The sequence below is a fragment of the Eschrichtius robustus genome, chromosome 1 (genome assembly GCF_028021215.1).
Source record: "Eschrichtius robustus isolate mEscRob2 chromosome 1, mEscRob2.pri, whole genome shotgun sequence".
In the NCBI taxonomy this organism is placed as follows: Eukaryota; Metazoa; Chordata; class Mammalia; order Artiodactyla; family Eschrichtiidae; genus Eschrichtius; species Eschrichtius robustus.
In genome coordinates this window covers 186,354,964-186,374,233 of record NC_090824.1, presented here as the reverse complement: position 1 = coordinate 186,374,233, position 19,270 = coordinate 186,354,964, and the positions used below count along the sequence as shown (strand labels likewise).

The window sequence follows — 19,270 nt, the reverse complement described above, 5'->3', positions numbered from 1 at the left end:
GGCAATTCAGTTTTTCTGCTCAACGATGGAGAATTAGAGGCAGAGAGGGATTAAATAATTTGCCCTAGAGGATGTGGGCGAGCCAGACCTGGAAGTAGGGGGTCTAGCTGTAGGTAATGTGATTCCCACCTTGGTCTCGTTCTCAACCAGGGCATGGGTAGAGTACGAAAGTAAAAAATAGACAACATAAATGAAATGCTCAGTAAGTGAGAGGGATTAGCAACTACACAGATATTCCCTTTTGGGGCACCCCAAGATGCAAATATGTATTAAAGTACAACATTTAACATGGTTTAAAAAAAAAAAGAGGATAATGGGGGAATTTTGAAACATGATAGCTATCCACGAAGAACACTTTCTTCATATTCCCCAAGTTCCATTTTGGAGCTATTGACAAGAGAGCATTGCTGTGATTAAGTTCAGGGCTTAAAATATTGTAGAGAAAACTTTATGTGAATTTTATATTATACCTACAGGTGAAAAGAAAAAAGATGTATTCAATCAAAAGTAATAATGTATCTAGCTTGCCAAACACTCCATTAAGGAGTTCCTCCAGCAAATCTCGAATGATGGTTTTTTAGAACAATTCCTATCTCATTTTAGCACAAAGTATATTTTACTCACCATTGCATCTCTAACATCCAGCACAGTGCCTGGCATAACCACCCACGTTTCTTTGAATGAATGAACCTAGGGCTCTAGTTAAATTCTGGTCCTAGTGCTCCACTGAGTAACTTTGTGAATAAGACAAATAATTAATTTCTCTTGACCTCAATGTTGTCCTCTGTGAAAGAGGGGGCTTTAGTAGGATTGATTTCTTAAGGACCCCTGTAGCTTTAAAATTCTGATTCTAAAATCTCAAATGGAAAATTCGTGTTCACATTGTATATGGTGTTTGTTTTTGCTTTCAAAACTTTTGTGCATAGTCTCAACAGATCATTTTCTTCCAGCACAGTGGAGAGACAATGAGAATTTATTGTATGATGGGAAATGAGAAAAATAGCAGCCACTGAAGTCTGACGCAGGTAATTCACCACGGGGAATAGATGTCACCACGAGCATCGCAGGTACTGTCACCTCAGACACTAGCCAGGCAGTGCATCTTAGGCAGCTTTGGCAAGATTTTCTCCCTACGCTTTTAGAAGTTTGCAAGAAAAGCTTATAGAAAATGCTCTTTTCCCTATTTCCCGACAAAGATAATGTAATAGAGCTTCTATGGAATATTAGAAGAGTCTTTTGGCAGAGGACTTGAGGGAAACAAGCAGAGTCTACACATTCTGCTCCTTTATGGAACGAATATAATGTACAGAGAATTTCCTTGTAGAATTCTCTACATAGGCATGACATGACTATGATTTTAAAGTTAAGGTTTCCAATTTCGGCACCCTCGGGGCATTTCTTCTTGGCATTTTGCCGGTAAGCAGGATATGTGATGCCATTAAGTTAGCCTGTATTAAAAGTCATTTCATGAAACAATCAACTACTATTATAGAACACAACGTTGTTTCAGAATAAAACGATGTTTCCCCAAGTAATATTTCACAGAAGAATGTTAGTTTTCTAGAGTATCAGATGTCGATAAAAAAATAGGTAAGTAGGTAGGTATGTAAGTAGGTAGGTAGATAGGTTAGATTAGATGAGATGAATAGGTTTCATATTTGGGAAATGCTGGGTTAAGCAAACTTAATAGTTTTTTTGGTTGTGGGTCTTCTTAGAGCTTCTAATGTGTCATTGTGCCATGTGGATCTCTAAGTGGCAGGGGGAGAGATTAGTATATAGGTTTCCCCAAACATGTTTGTTGAAGAAACCCCCTTTTCTGTTCCGAGTATTCTGTGGAACTTTAGCTTCATAGAACACAATTTGAGAAATAATCTATACATGATGACTGTATAGAATTTTTTTCTTTTTGGAATTTTTAGGCAAGGCCAAGGTAATTTGAAAAATTTAATACTAAATATGATATCAAGAGAAAACAGTATTATACTTGTCTACCTAGAATGATGTATTTTTTGATTAAAGTTATATTTTATATCATTAGTTTCATTATTTACCCTAGGGTATTTTTTTTTTAAAAAACAATCATTTTGCTGTACACCTGAAACTAACACTTTTTAAAAAAAATTTTTATTTATTTATTTATTTATTTATGGCTGTGTTGGGTCTTTTGTTTCTGTGCGAGGGCTTTCTCCAGTTGTGGCAAGTGGGGGCCCCTCTTCATCGCGGTGCGCGGGCCTCTCACTATCGCGGCCTCTCTCGTTGCGGAGCACAGGCTCCAGATGCGCAGGCTCAGTAATTGCGGCTCACGGGCCCAGTTGCTCCGCGGCATGTGGGATCTTCCTAGACCAGGGCTCGAACCCGTGCCCCCTGCATTGGCAGGCAGATTCTCAACCACTGCGCCACCAGGGAAGCCCAACCCTAGGGTATTTTTTTATTATGTCCCACACTGATATGCTATGGCTTTATAAATATTAATTTATCCTAGGATTTAAATAACCAAATTTGATAAGTTGAGCTGTATAGTCTTAGAATTACCTCAATTGACATTAAAGGATTAGTTTTGAGGAATATATTTCAAATTATATAACATATACCCCATTATAAATATTGTTATAGTTTATTTTTCCAAACATTTCCAAGCATGTATTACACATTGAGAAATATACAAATAACTAGTGGATTTGTAAAAATTGACACAATGGGCAGAATTGAAAAAGGGTAATTATTATTTTTTGAAACGATATTTCTAGAATTCTTAAATGATATATCAGCTTATGTTAGCTGCAGCTTCTCATGTTTAATGATGTTTACAATTAAAATAATACAATAGCAATATAAGATTAACAGTCATAATTAACTCAGAATAGATTCTTTGAAGTGGTTCAAAGGGTTTTTCATAATAAATTACTAGCCTTTAATCAGTTAATATAAAGTATTTTTTTTTAGACTGGAGAAGTACATATATGTCTCATAAAAAATTTAATTTAGGTTAATGAAATGAGTTTGAATGATCCAGATTCACCATACCAAATCCGGGATACGTCTGACATTCCAGTGAAAGCTTTATTTAGATGGAGTTGAGGAATCTTTGAGATAATAGGCTTTGCGCTGTGCTGTCTTGAGTGTTACAGCTGAGTGGTTCACCCAGAATCTTTAAGTCTTTTTCAAACGATTTTATGAATGAATTGAATTCATGAAATATTAGTAAGTTGTCTCTTTTGGATTTCTTAACCAGTTTAGAGAATGTTGACTTTAAACGTTCTCAAAATTGAATTTTGCCTGTTAAAATATTATTTCCGCTTATGAGGCTAGCTCTGGCCGACCTCATTGATGCTCTTCCATCCACTCACACCCCGCTGTGATAAGGAGGATGAAGTGTGAGCTAAATAGGGAAGAGGCCTGGGCACGGTCATTTTTGCCAGAACACAGAGACGCCAAGACCTCAAGGTGCTGTAGTATAGAAAAAGGTGCTGCACTAGTGAATTTAAAAAAAAAAAAAAAAATATATATATATATATATATATATACACACACATATATAGAAAGAGTAGAAATGAGGGTCCCTGTATTTGAGGATGTAAAAGATGAAACTGAAGAAGAAAAAACAGGGGAAGAAGAAAATGAAGAAGACAAGGTGGGTGAGAAGGCATTGCTGAAGAACAGTATTTGTTCCTCGAGGTCGATGATTAGAAAAATGTTTCCTTTTCTTTTTTTTTTTTTCCGGACAGGTGTTCTTTAAGCCTGTTATTGAAGACCTGAGCATGGAATTGGCCAGAAAATGCACCGAACTCATTAGTGATGTAAGTGGCTTAAGTCATTTTTGTCTGATTTTGCATTGCACGCGTGTGACACTATTATGTCATGGAATCAGAGAGCTGAGGGGAAAACCCTGAAATCATTTATTTAAAACACTGTGATTTTCCAGATCATGGAAATAAGTCCAGATATTTTAGGTGATTTTCCCAAGGTCTCCCAGACAGAGAATTTCTGTGGGGACAGGTCTCCGTGTTGTTTAGCCAGAATCTTGTCCCTTCTTGAATTTCACTGTCACTCTGGCGTGAAATCACAAAGCATCGAATTTCAGAACACACTCCATTGAGAACCCAAAGCTTTTTTACAATTTGTATAATGATGTAATTTGTTTTGAGAGGATCTCTATCTAAATGAATGATTTTTAGCATTTTGGGGAACTTTTTTGGAATCTGATGAATTCAGTATTTTTCTAAACCAGAATCATGCATATATACCTGCATATAACACTTATTAACAATTTAGGATTCACGGATTACTGAACTGTGTGTTGAGAACCCTGAACTATATGATGATGATGGATATTAGTGAAAGGAGCATTTTTGTTGCGACTTTTTTCGTTAACTGGGATCGGTTTATGTTATATTTCAAGGGAATCCTAGAATTATGGAATTAATTCATATCTATGTATCTGTATATTTATCTGTCTACCTATCTATCTATAGTAAATATGTAAACTAGAATTACAGCAGCACAGGGAAATGTGTTCTTCACTCGGGATGAGAATTTAGATGATCCTCATCAGAACAGTTGTAGGAAAGTCGCCGGTACACAGGAAAGATGGCTCGTGAAGCGTGAGCGGGTGCCTGTCTTATTTAGAGAGGGGAGCAGAGAACTGGTTGTTTCTGTTGTTGTTAAGCAAAGTGATCAGAATATTTTACAAACGTTTGTTTGCGGAGGAAGTCAATCCTGGGCCTTACGGTCATGTGCCGGTCTGTTCTCTGAAGTCAACCTGCCTGAGTCAGTGTAACAGTAACCCTGGGCAGGCTGGCTGGGCTCAGTTCCTCAAGGGCAGCATTTCTAATAGTAAGATTAAGAAATCGTAACACATCTGAAGTGTTTAGTAAATTGTCTGGAACATTGTGAGTACTCAAGAGATGCTAGCTGTTATTAACTACTGCCTCTGTAAATTAATTTTGTATCTGTCCAATCACATTTTATATATGATTCTGTATTCCCTTCTGGTTTGTCAGAAAGAGCCAAAGGATGGTGAGAATCAGACCCCTTCCTGTATACTTGACATGCAATGTAACCAAATTTTAAATTGAGTATTTCTTTGTGCCATTGCTTAATAATAGTCACAAGCTAATGTATGTAAAAGTTCTTTGTAAACTGTAATAATAATGGAATGATAATGACAACAACAATGATAATAATATCAGCAACAGTTAAGATTTATTGAGTACTATGTGCCAGGCATTGCAACTTGTGAGATAGGTTCTCTTGTTTTCCCATTTTAGAGGTGAAGAAAAGAAGGCTCAGAGAGGTTAAGTAACCTCCTTGGGTCACACAGTTAAGCAGTGGGGAGTAGGACTTGAACACAAAGCCCTCTCTCTTAGTCAGTTTGCCATGTTATCTCTCACTGTAGCTTTCATGCAGTTTATCTTAGCTTTATCATTATGTATTACACAAATATTAGTGATAGTAATGCGACCATTTAAAACCTTAAGTTCCATAACTCTGGAGATAGTACCTCTTCGGGTGTTGTTATGTTTTGTTTGAAGTGTATTTGTGGCTGAGCTAAATTATATTATATAAACCATTAAACTAAAGTGGCAACTTTAGTTAGTAGGTGATTTTGTTGGAGTTGTTTTGGATAAGAGCGTTTCTCAGTGACTTCAGTCTCGTGGTGAGGGGCGACGGCCTTTACCGTTTTGCCAAAGCGAAAGCCATGTTATTCCAATCTCATGCAGGTGAAATCAAGTGCGTGGGAGTAATTTCTGTTTAGTATAGGTTTATATTGTAAGGCAGAATGCCTGTACTACTTAAATATTTAGATCATATTGCTGTGGTCTCGTTTATATCTGTGTACATGTTTACATTTTATTTCCAAAGAGAATTCCATACTTATTAAGATACTGGTTTGATTTTTGGAATTTTTATATCTACCAGTGAACGAACAGTCTGAACAATGACTTTGTTTCTAAAAAAATGAAAAGAAGAGTTTGTACAGTCATTTGAAAATCAGATTTTAATTTACCCTTTCTGGAAGGGCTTCACGTATTGGACTAAATCAAATTTCTGGTTTTTTAGAAGTGTGGTTAAATAATATTATCAAGTAATAACTTGCTCATTCACTCTTGGTGTCATCAGTGTTTTTATATGAAGCCAATGAACTTAAATTTGAAGTTCTTTTCTCTGTTGTATCGTCTGCATGTCTAGATGGTTGTCTAAAATGTATATTTGAAATTGCATCAATACGGAGCTAAAAACAAATATAAGAAAGGATGAATTGAGTTAGATTGGAGTTCCAGTCAAGACTTTATTATGTCTCTGATAGTGCCCATCTGTTCGTGCTCACATTTAATTTAGTCCACCAGTCTCTGCCCAGGTCTCAATCTTAAAGACAAAGCTTCAAGAACTTTAGTTTTGTTTTATAATCCTTTATATCCCAAGGGGGAATCCATGTGTTTACCTGAGCCTTTTTGTTTGTTTGAAGGCAATCTGTTGGCAGCCTGTCACCATGTGAATTTGGTGTTTTGTTTGCCTGCTTTGTAGAGTCCTACATCTTGAAGCTTTAAGAAGCAGACTCACATTTTCTTGATCAAATCACACAGCTAGTGAGCCACTGACCTGGAATTTGGAACAAGGTCTGTCTGATTCCCAAGCCTTGGCCACCACGATGTCCTTTCTCTGCTGCTGTGTGCCAGGCACTCCACGTGCAACATTGTATTTCATGCCACAGCAAGCTAGTGCCGTAGGTCCTATGAGCCTCAGTTCAGGGGTGGTGAAACCCAACATTGGGTAGCTTGTCTACGGCCACCTGGCTACTCAGGGGTGGGGACAAGGTTCAGGTTTAGGTCTGGCCTGGCCGGTAGCCACTCGCTACTCTGCTCCAGTTTTCCAGTGAGAAGGGTAGTTTTATGGGTTTCTTCTCTTCATGGTGCAGTGTCTCTACATCCCCTTCATTATCATTCTAATCATCCCTCTTTGGAGCTCTTTTAGCTTTCATGTGTCTTTATCGGGATGTAATAACCAGAACTGTGCCCAGAAGTCCAGATGTGGGTGGCTGTGATTATGAGTGGGGAAGGATGATGTTTCCGCCCCCTTAGTGATGATATTTAGTGTTCCTTGGACTTAGGGCTGCAGAAAGCTGTCAGATCAACCCCGGTAAGGGCATCATGCTCAGCCATTTTCAGTCCTAGTTTTTGACTTGTAGCTGATCACGTAGGGCCCATCCTCTTTTAATAGTTTGAATGATTTTTCCCTTGCTAGTGATGTAATCTGTAGTTTTCCGCCCTCTCGCACGGCCCTTTGAGAGCTTCCGCAGTTCATCTCTTTCAGTTTACCGTTTCCCTCTCCATGAGAGCGTGGGGTCATCAGCAGACCTGCAGACTTCGCTGTATCATGCCCCTGCCAGATAATTTATTAAAATGTTAAATAAGAATGGCCTGGCAGTCAGTCCTGGGAGGGCTGCACTGTTTAGAATTCTCCGTAGAAAGAAATGCCTGTTTTTCAGATCAGGTGGCTTCATTTTGGGGATCAGTATGAGGAATTTTTCAAAAAAAATTTGTTTTGCCTCGCCTAGTTTCAGCTTTGCACATGCTCTGCCCATGTTGTGGGGTTTCCCTCTGCATAACTCACTTCCCAGTCTTGAAAGACACCTGGTCCTCTGAGGCAGCCTTTTTTATTTTTCTGTTAACCATGTAATGCTTTTTATTTCCCCAGATATCCTTTCTCTGTTATTTTGTCCTGTTACTCAGCTATCTAATCAATTCTTTGAATAAATCAAACCTACTGACTACATTAAACAGTCAGAATCATGGATCTGGGAGCCTTTTGTAGGGTGGTCATAAAAAATAGTAGGTTAAAAGGGACCCTTTATATGTTTCTTGTAAATTAGGATAAAGAGTCTCTGCAGAGCAAATTAGTCCACATCTGCATGAAGACTCTGATTCAGTGTTTTGAGTCAAACCTTTTCTAGGGTGTTCATTTGCGTGGCAGCAGAACGAACATTTTCCAGGCAAGTGAACATTGTTTGTTGTGGGTAAACCCTTCCAGCGCTGAAAACATGGAACTCCGTGGTTACCCCTCCAGAGAAAGCTCCGACGGTGTTAGGAAACCTGAGAGAGCAGCCTTGGCTCCGAGTGCCCCAGTTAACACACAGGGCAGGAGCCACAGTTCTGTTTTCTGGGGTTCACTGCATTTAGCCAACGTGGCTCCATTTGTGAAAAGGCTTCCTAGCTCCTTTTGGTTAAGAATGCTTCTAAAAGGAAATGTCCTCTAACATTTCTACATCTGTCATCTACTGTCAGCCATTAGCTGATCTCATAGCAAGTAAAAGAAAGTAGGCTAGGAAGAGGAAGCTCACTCAACTAATTTAACTCTAACTGTGGTTGAGACATGGTGGGATTAATGGGTGAGGTTAAAGCAGAAAGTAAATATTTAGGGCATCTTATTGATCATTAAGTCATCAACTTTGGATTGTGTGTTGGTTGTGAGTGCAGGTGGCTGCGGGTTACAGGAAAGTCCTAGCACAGAGGATTAACAGATGTCTGTTTTTTTCACATATGAATCCTGGAGGCAGGGGGTTCAGTCTTGGTGCAGTGGATGTTATCAGTCTCTCAGGCGCCTTTCCTTCTGCTCTGCCATCATTGGTATGATGGCTTATTGTCTTATGATGGCATCATTGCGGCTGTTTCCCTGTGGTTGGGGAAGACAAAAGGCGGAAGGGCCAGGGGTCAAAGGGCCATGTCAGCAAGTCTCTCCCTTTACATCAGCTACACCAGTAATAATGCTGGGAAGACTTCCAAGAATGTCTCATGGCCAGAGCTAGGCACTTGTCCTCCCCGGCCAATCACTGGCCAAGGGGAATGAGAAAACCATGCCTAGTTCAGAGCAATTTGTCCTCTGGGGCTGGGGTAGGGGCATGTCTACTCTCGTAAATACATTTGAGTTCTACTGTTAGCAAAGAAAGGGATTGGGTAGGTAATCTATACAATAGGTGGGACCATGGTTGTATTAGGAATTGACTGTCTACTCAGTGATTTTTATTTTACCTAAGACTGAGTATCAGTCATCGATGCAGTACCCTTTCATCCATTTTTTCCTATTCTCCTGGTATAGGAAGGCTACTAAAATGTAGTATTCTTTATATAAAAATTTAAGATCATTTGCTTATTGTCACTCATATTGTAAAATTCATTAGAAATACGAGTGACAATAAGCATATAATACGTGTGTGTGTGTATCTTTTAAATAAGACCAGAGAAAGGAATGGAGAGCACGTTTAAGACTGAACTATTTGCCTGCATAGGAAAGGAGGTAAATACTTCGCCCTTATCCCAAGTGCCTGTCCTGAGCATTCTGCTTAGGTCAGAGCTTATCAGGAGGCCTGTGGCCATAGCACATACCACTGCGCTGCGGTGAAGAATGTGCATGGGAGAGGGAAGAGATGGTGGCGAAAGATAAAAATAATGAGCCAAACTTAAGCCTAATGGTAGGTTATGTTCTCTCACACTTAATTATATAACGGAGATACCTTTTTTTTTTTTCTCCTTATGATCAAAATAGCCTACTATTTATCATACTGCCATTAACGGTTTAATTACTAGTGACTGAGGAGGGTGATTTGCAGAGACCTGAAATTATGGCTAATCTCTGAGAAGAAAAAAAAAGCAATTTAGTGCTCAGATAAGATAAATATGTTCTAATGTTGATTTCATGAATAAAGCAAATGTTTAATGTGGTCAGCATCTAATATCTGAGTCATAGCCGTGAAATACCACATTTTAAAAGAATGTTACTTAGTATGTTCATGTCTGGTTATACTTCAGGTCAGATAATGCCCCTCAGTTGAGGTTTGAATATGGTAAAATCTCTATGTCATGTTAAAGTGTAACATCAGTATTAGTCATGATCTTTAAGAACCAGGTAGGGTATACAATTAAACTTCACTTTTAGGCTGTAATTAGGGAGACCATGTAATTTATCATCTGAACTAGGACATTTTTTTTGGCCTAAGTATTTATAGTTTTGGGTAGATAAACATGACTTTTTTACAGGGTGATACAACTTTTAGCAAATTACCTTCATCCTCTCAACTAGTCGTAAGTTTTGCCTGCTCAGTTTTTAGATTGGATGGCAGTTAGTGTGACAGTGGGATTATTTTAGGTCCCTCTCCATAGTTCCTGACCTCTTTTTGGTTCATGTGTCCGTGTGGGATCTTCCCCCAGATTAATTCTGGCCTCTCCCCAGGGGGAAAGGAGTGACTCCTTTCACTAGTGAGTTGGAGAGAAGAAATGAGCATTGCCCAGCTAAGCCTCTCTGGACTTTGCCTTGCTCCTCTGCCTGCCCACCACAGGGGGCATTCTGCAATGATCTCCACCACGTGGCAGGCTTTCTGGGTGGGTTTTATGCTTGGGGGTGGGGAGGAGGTTGGGGAGGCCTGTGGGTGCTCATAAATTGGGTAAGTTTGATTTGAGCATAATTAATTAGTAACAGGAAGCCCACTGTGGCCACAATTTAGGCCCCTTCCTCTAAGCCAGCATGTCTAGCTAATGGTGCTAGAAGTATTCTCCATTTGTTTAATTTCTGCCTCTTCTTAATTGGTTACATCTGTCCTGATGATGCCTTGTTTTAAACCTAGAGGTAGGCAGCTATGTTTCTGTTTGACTGCACGCTTACCTATTAGGGTCTGTGGCTTAAAAGTAACAATAAACTAGGACAGTTGTACGAGTGAAATGGAGAACGTTTAAATAATCATGCTGAACAAGCTGGGCAAACAGGACCCACAGTTACTGTGGGTCCAACACACATGATCCTTTTTTTGGTTTGTTTGTTTGTTTTTTACTTTATTTTTAAATTAATTTTTATTGGAGTATAGTTGCTTTACAATGTTGTGTTAGTTTCTGCTGTACAGCAAAGTGACTCAGTTGTACGTATACATCTATCCCCTCTCTTTTGGATTTCCTTCCCATTTAGGTCACCACAGCATTGAGTAGAGTTCCCTGTGCCATACAGTAGGTTCTCATTAGCCGACACACATGATCCTGGGTGATAACTAGACCCCGGCTTATGTAAAGAGCAGCCTTTTCCCTCCTTTGCCGCATCACCTTTGCTCTTCCGGGCTGGATATCAGTTCACTTGATTTGGCTTGTTTTGAGCATCCTTCCACATTGGAGTATTTACTTCAGAAAACAGATTTTCTCAAGTTAATTCTTCTGTTCAAAAAAGGAGCATTAAAATTGTTTTTCTTTCTCTTCTTATGTAAAATATTCTTTTAGATCCATTATAAAGAAGAGTATAAAAAGTCTAAAGACAAGTGTACATTTGTGACTGACACGCCTATGCTAAAACATGTAAAACATATTGGCGCTTTTATTTCTGAGGTAAGGTATCAAAACTTGCAAAATGGCTTGCATTTTCTTTTTCTATTTGTGTAAGTAAAAGTCTGTGCATGAAAGTTAGACAATAATATTTTTGATAACACCACTGAATGTTGGTAATATCTGTATAATTACATAATTCTGTGCACCATGTCAATTAACTCATGTAAACTGGTAAGTTTTATTATTTATGGTTGATGTATTTTATTATATGTCTATTTTGACTCTAACCGTTTCTTATATACATAAAGTTACTCTTAAAAAGGGATATTTTTATTCAATAGAAAGTATTGGCAAAAGAGTTTTAGAAGTTCCATTATTTTATTTCTTAACAGACTTATTAGATATAAATGATTCAATATAATTTTGAAAATAAGTGAAACCAGCAGATTCCATAAAGTGTGGTACCTTTGGTAAGTAACTTTAAATCAATTTGAACTATTTTTGAGTAGGATCAGTTCAACAGAGATACCTGTTATGAAACCATAGAGTGAGAAATACACTACATTCATTTTCCAGGTGAAATATCATAGAGTCTTTTTCTGAGAGCATTTAGAACTGCAACTTACGTTGTCTTATAAAGCACAATGTTAACAGTGATTTCTGTGATGAGACACTGCTGGTTTCTGTGAATGTATCATTTCAAAGAGATAAACTTGAAAGGAAGATGATTAGATAGTGTTGTAAATGACTGACCTCTAGTGTTTCGTAAGTTATGTTGGAAAAAGATCAACATGATATTCTCGGGATTGTTTCTGTCAACATGAAAACATTTTGAAGAAAATTGGTAAATTTTAAGTACCCAAATCCAAAGAGTTATGGGAACGCAAGGCTTACACAGGCTATATGCTCAATAAATCAGCACTCAAATCTAGCTCCAAGTGGGAGTAACAGCAGGGACCTGTGGACAGAGTGGGGAAAACCTCGGTTTTGTTTATTTGTGTTAGGTATTAGTTCTCCTGCACAGAGAAAAGGAAGAGGGCAATCTGTTATGTTCCTTTGAACTTAATGTTCCCAAGAATAAATAGTGAATGAGTGTCTCTCTTTATGAGTAATGATTGAGATCACTGAGAGACAGTGCAGATTGCACAGGGGAAGGTGCACAAACAGCAAAAAAGTACCCCCTGCACCCCGCCATTGTGGTGGAAGGAGTTAAGAGGACTTGAATAAAGCAATGTTGTCCTTTGCATTCAGGTTCTAGACTGTAAATTCTAATGACTTGTGTTTTCTGGAACGATTTCAATGTCTCATTGTTCTCATATGTTTCTTTGCTGATCAAACATGAAATTGTCAATACACACAAATAGATTTACTTTGAGAAATGTGCATGGGTTTAAACAGAAAAATAGTCATTATTATTTTTTACCAAATTGATTTAAGATTTTTAATTTGAGGTGTAATTGACATTTAACATTTTATTAGTTTCAGGTGCACAGTGTACATGATTCGATACTTGTATGCATTCTGAAAGGATCACGGCAATGTCTGGTTACCATCTGTCACCACACAGAGTCACACATCTTATTTCTTTTTTTTTCCCTTGTGATGGGAACTTTTAATATCTACTCTCTTAGCAACTTTCAAATGTGCAGTACAGTGTTATTAACTATAGTCACCATGCTGGACCTTATGTCCCCATGTATTTATTTTATGACTGGAACTTTGTACCTCTTAACTCCTTTCACCCATTTCCCCCATCACTCGACCCCCCTCTCCCAGTCGTTATTTTCTTGCATGTTTCATTTAAAGGTTTTACCATGATAAATTGGATTTCTTTATCTTTCTTCAAATATGTTCATCAGGTTCAGTATCTAAGATTAACATGGACTTTATATTTTTTAACTGATTCTGTTTCTGAAGAAAGTACTTTTTTATTCTCTTTCAATATTCACAATAAAAAAAGCTAAGAAATATTTTTTCCCTTTTCTTTCTCCCCGCCCAGGCAAAATACAAAGGCACCATTAAGGCGGACCTTTCCAATTCTCTTTATAAGCAGATGCCAGCCACAATTGACAGTGTCTTTGCAAGAGAAGTTACACAGCTACAGAGTGAGGTGTGGTTTTCCTGAATTATTATACAATTATGTAGACCAAACATATACCTAGTACCAATTGTTTAGCATTTTAAAAAGAGTTGTTTGTCTTAGATATTAAATACGGAGTGAGAAGTTGGAAGCGACTGATGCGTGTGCTGTCAGCTGTCGCTGGTGGAATCACAGATAATGACAAGGACCTGCCAGTATGTCAGTTACATGACGCTGTTTTTCCTAGTCCCATTCACCACTGCTAATAGAGCAAATTTGAATCTTATTTAGACAGTTTACTTAGATTACAATCTTATAGCAAATATTAAACTAGTCTTTAACTATGATCTTTAAGTGGAGAACATTCCAGTAGCTTATTAAAAGTTGCATAAAGAATTAATGGTTAAATTCAGGATCCACAGATCTGTGCTCCATCAATTAGACAAGTGGTTCCTGAATTTCTTTTCCGTGGATGGTGTTTTTCACTTGGTAGACTATCTCAGGCTACCAAAAAAGAGCCTCCACCAGGCGGAAATGGCCGTTTTAGTGATTGCAAGTTGCAGATGAACTTAAGAACTGTCATCATGTAAACTCATTTTGAATCCACAAGAGTTTAGGAGTAATTTTCCCTTTATACTACATCAACACAGAAGGAATCCTTAATGCATTTAATCTATTGCGTTTCTTAAAACAGAATTTCAAAGCAGAATATTTTGCCTCTTTCTCACTCCTGTTATTGCTTTGTTTTCTTCATAGCACGATCTGATTTTTTTTTTTTTTTTTGGTTACTTTATTAATCCCTAAGAGAGCAGGGACCTTATCTGTCTTGTTCCCTGCTCCACCTCTGTACTTAGAACAGGCCCTGGAACACAGGGAGGATTTAGTAAATACTTGTAAAATGGATTTTTGTTCAATTTATTGATTTCCTTTCTAAGGAGATGTTTCCTTTTACATAGTTTATATTTTTCATGCTACATTTTTGGTTAATAATAATAAATACAAAGAAATGCTTACTATGTGTCAGGTACTGTTCTATGCATTTCACATATATTTATATCATTTAATCCTCACAGCTGCATGAGATATCCTCATTTTGGAGATGTAGAAACTGAAGCACAGAGAGGTTAGGTAACTTGCCCAAGGTCACACAGCTAATACATGGCAGACCCAGCACATGAACATGGATAGATTGGCTCCAGAGTCTGGGTTCTTAACTATACCCCTTACCACCTCTTTTTACTATTCCTATCCCTCTTTTTCTTATTAAACAAGTTACTTCTTTTTTTCAGAATCTTTTTACTTTTAAGTAGAGGATACCTAGATAATTTTAAAATAGTCTGAAAATAGATGACTCTTGAACAATACCAAGTATAGTTATCCTTTGCAGAATATCTTTAAGTACTTCATTATCACAAACTTAAATGTCCACTATGTACCCAGCTTGGCAGTAAGCTAATCTCAGCTGTGCACATGAGGCTAAAAATATATGTCAGGGTTCTGCATGGCTGACCATGACTAATATGCCCCCTTTTTTTCCTGCCAACACCTGGTAACCCAGCCACTTGCTGATCACATGGACTACTTTATAAAGCAAGCAATTACAACACTTGATATTTGACAACATTTATACAATAATAATAATAATAAGCAACAATTATGCGATAAAGAAAAGAAACAATCTTTTCTTATTTTTATACTTGGGAAGGTAAGATTTTCAGATATTTGCATCCTAATTGCTTTGGAAGGGCACAACTTTTCTCAAATTTTTATGGCATAAACACATCTATAGTACATAAATATGTGCACATAGAACTTAACATGCAAAATAATCCATATTGTATATTTTGGAATCTATCTCCTTTTTTGCAGAATAGGTTATCTCTTACATTAGAATATGCACCCTAGGAAAGACATACGTGTGCTCTCAAGGAGCAGCACTGCCCAGTGTTATAATTAGTCCCTGAACTTGTTAGAAAGGAAAAACCTGGATTCCGAAGAAGGTATCTATTTCAAAGATTTATGTAATTGTAATAACATTTCTTTAGATTTACATAAATCTATTTTATTATTGTTAAAATTGCAATTCTCAATTGCCTAATAAGACAGGCAAGAAAGTAGAACTATTTGATAGTGTCTGTGATAATTATAGAACTAACCTTTTACTGTGTCCAAATAGTATCAGATTTGTGGCAACCTGAATTAGAGTATTAGTTTTTTTGGCAAATACTAAAATTTAACTGTCTTCCAACTTCTGTTAAAAAGTATCCTAAACTTTTGACATTGGAACAAAATATTATCTTAAAATCAATTTGCAAACATTCTCAGATGCTTACATTCAAACTAGAGTGATGAGGTGGAGTTAGCTAGGTTAATACTCCTTGTAGAAAATGGCTGATAGGAAGAAACACCTTAAAAAAAAGAGAGAGAGACAGATGTGGAGATTTTAGGAAGCCATTTTGTTAGATAACTCTCATTAAAAAATTTACAAGCAAAGATCACAAAGAAATCTTCTGGAAATGGATGGGCTGTGCCATGAAGTGCTGTGACCCTTCTCACCAGGGCTGTCTCAAGCAGAGACTAAATAATCCCTTATCACAGAAGTGATACAGGCTACTCAGGCATCTGAACTGAGGAGATTTATGAGAGCTTATGTTTTTATCTACAGTGGCCACAAGGTCCTGTTTCAGGAGCTTCAGGGCTGCCTGTGTTATGGGATTAAAAGTACATTTACCTATATAGTAGTTATGAAATATACTGTAAATCAGAAATATATGTATATATGAGATATAAACATATAAGATGAAATATATAACATAAATGTATATATTATTTGCATAAACATATTTACGTATAATTTATATAAGACTATTGCAACTATCTTCCACTAGTTAGGCATCTAGTGCCATAGCAACCTTAATTCACAAGGTTGGAAGAAAACAGTATTAATCTAGGGAAATGCCACACAATAATGACAAATCCTAAGAAATCAAATTTATCAGAAAATTTATTAGTGTGACATAATTTTCCATTAGCTATTTTAAGGACGAAAATTAATATGATAAAGTTCAGCTGCCTCCAATTTGATGTAATCTTAATTCTAAAGTGGCGCTTAGCAGCAGCTATAAATGAAATGACTATTTTAATGCTGCAAGTAGAAAATTACATAGCCTTTTTAAGAAAGAGTGCTTTTTAAAATTGTGCTTGATGACTCACCACTTCTATGATAACCCACAAAATGATCAGCTGCATTGGTTATGTTTGTAAGTTCACAAGTACCATAGTCAAAAACGCAAAATCAACCAGGCATCCAGCAAAAAGGAGACAGGCATGTGCTAGTGTTTTTTTCCTTATAACAGATCTCATAGAAGTTGTTTCTTGGCTTAAGAGACTTGGCCACTCACTAAACTCCTCCTTCCTCCCCACAAGTTATAATAGATAATGTAATGAAACTGAGATAATGGACTTTCTCAGTCTGAATGGAGTTTCTTAATGGGTTTCCTGTTTAACATAATTAATTGGTGAAAATGTAAAAGATATGTCCATCAGAATTAGATATCCTGATGGATTAAATCAACGGACAGACTCTAGCAAGATGAATTATCCCTGGAATAATGTGAGGTGCTGTATGTGAGGCCTAATAATCAACCAGATGTGGGCTGAGCAGGAGTGAACAAGACTTAGGGGCATTCGCTGACAGAAGTCTCAACACAGTAATCAAAAGGAAAATGGTGTGATCCATGGATGTGTTAATAGCATATAGCACATTTGAGATGATAACCTAGATTAAACTGAACAGTTCTAATTAGGATAGGTCAGGCCATATCTGGGATATTGTGGACACCTTAAGAAAGAGGAGGAAAAGTTGGAATTGTACTTCGGAGAGCATTTAGAGTGTACAGGGGTTCAGTACCTTAAGCTATGCAGACAGGTCCGGGGAATGGAAGCCACTGACAGCTGTGTTCCCATGTTTGGAGTTCTGTCCTGTGAACCAGATTCTTCCCTTATGGCCAAATGGATGCAGCTCTGGGGAGATAGACTTAAGTTTCATTAAAGGAGGAACTTTGTATCAGAATTTTCAAAATTTAAAGACTGTGATACCCAGGTTGAGTTCTCTTTCACTGGAAGTTTTCAAGAAAAACTCGGTGGGGGAAGCCAGAGAAGGGATTTGAACATTGATATTTGTACTAGATGACTTTCCCTTTTTTTTGGTAGGATCGGATGCTTTTACTTAAAAAAATTATTTTTGTAATTATCACTTTAATCCTTTAGACAAGTATATTATCTAAGTTAAGTGGGTGGTTAATTCTACTTATTAAAGCCTACAAAGAGTTTAAGCTCGTGAGAATGTTTAATAAACTCAGTTACTCATTCATTCACTAAACATTTATTGCGTCTCTGTTCTGTGTCATTCAGTATGACTGGCACAGGATATTAAAAGATATGTAAGATACGGACACAGCTCTCAAGGAGCTCATGCTGGTAAAAAGTTTTTCCTTAAGTGTAACTGTATTCTTTCATTAAAAATTAGATCTTGTTTTGTTCTTGGTGACCACTGTTCTAGTTTTTCTTTTTTAAGTTACCTTTATTCTGTGCCAAGTAATTCCAGTTCCATTTAATATCTTATTATTAAACTTTTAATATATATAATTTAAATTAATTTAAAAATAATTCATTAACTTATTCTTGTTTTATTCTCATCCGTTTAGTTATACTTTTTTTTATTTACTTTTTTATACAGTAGGTTCTTATTGGTCATCAATTTTATACACGTCAGTGTATACACGTCAATCCCAATCGCCCAATTCATCACACCACCATCCCCACCGACCCACGGCTTTCCCCCCCCTTGGTGTCCATACGTTTGTTCTCTACATCTGTGTCTCAACTTCTGCCCTACAAACCGGTTCATCTGTACCATTTTTCTAGGTTCCACATACATGCGTTAATATATGATATTTGTTTTTCTCTTTCTGACTTACTTCACTGTATGACAGTCTCTAGATCCATCCACGTCTCAACAAATGACCCAATTTCGTTCCTTTTTATGGCTGAGTAATATCCCATTGTATATATGTACCATCTCTTCTTCATCCATTCATCTGTCGGTGGGCATTTAGGTTGCTTCCGTGACCTGGCTATTGTAAATAGTGCTGCAATGAACATTGGGGTGCATGTATCTTTTTGAATTATGGTTTTCTCAGGGTATACGCCCAGTAGTGGGATTGCTGGATCATATGGTAATTCTATTTTTAGTTTTTTAAGGAACCTCCATACTGTTCTCCATAGTGGCTGTATCAATTTACATTCCCACCAACAGTGCAAGAGGGTTCCCTTTTCTCCACACCCTCTCCAGCATTTGTTGTTTGTAGATTTTCTGATGATGCCCATTCTAACTGGTGTGAGGTGGTACCTCATTGTAGTTTTGATTTGCATTTCTCTAATGATTAGTGATGTTGAGCAGCTTTTCATGTGCTTCTTGGCCATCTGTATGTCTTCTTTGGAGAAATGTCTATTTAGGTCTTCTGCCCATTTTTGGATTGGGTTGTTTGTTTCTTTAATATTGAACTGCATGAGCTGCTTGTATATTTGGGGATTAATCCTTTGTCCGTTGATCCGTTTGCAAATGTTTTCTCCCATTCTGAGGGTTGTCTTTTCATCTTGTTTATGGTTTCCTTTGCTGTGCAAAAGCTTTGAAGTTTCATTAAGTCCTATCTGTTTATTTTTGTTTTTATTTCCATTACTCTAGGAGGTGGATCAAAAAAGATCTTGCTGTGATTTATGTCAAAGAGTGTTCTTCCTATGTTTTCCTCTAAGAGTTTTATAGTGTCCAGTCTTACATTTGGGTCTCAAATCCATTTTGAGTTTATTTTTGTGTTTGGTGTTAGGGAGTGTT

The 19,270-nt window shown here is 37.3% G+C and overlaps 1 protein-coding gene across 2 annotated transcripts in view; it reads left to right on the top strand.

Annotated features, from left to right (window-relative positions):
• Positions 1-19,270, top strand: part of NEBL (nebulette) — a 340,699-nt gene that overhangs the window by 230,896 nt on the left and 90,533 nt on the right. The window contains exons 1-4 of one of the 2 annotated variants that reach the window (XM_068538593.1): positions 3,551-3,631; positions 3,726-3,797; positions 11,253-11,357; positions 13,297-13,407. The exons of the other annotated variant lie outside the window; for it this stretch is intronic. Coding sequence (XP_068394694.1) covers positions 3,551-3,631; positions 3,726-3,797; positions 11,253-11,357; positions 13,297-13,407 — 369 coding nt within the window. Of the gene's footprint in view, positions 1-3,550; positions 3,632-3,725; positions 3,798-11,252; positions 11,358-13,296; positions 13,408-19,270 lie in introns of those variants that run through there. 2 annotated transcript variants of the gene reach the window in all.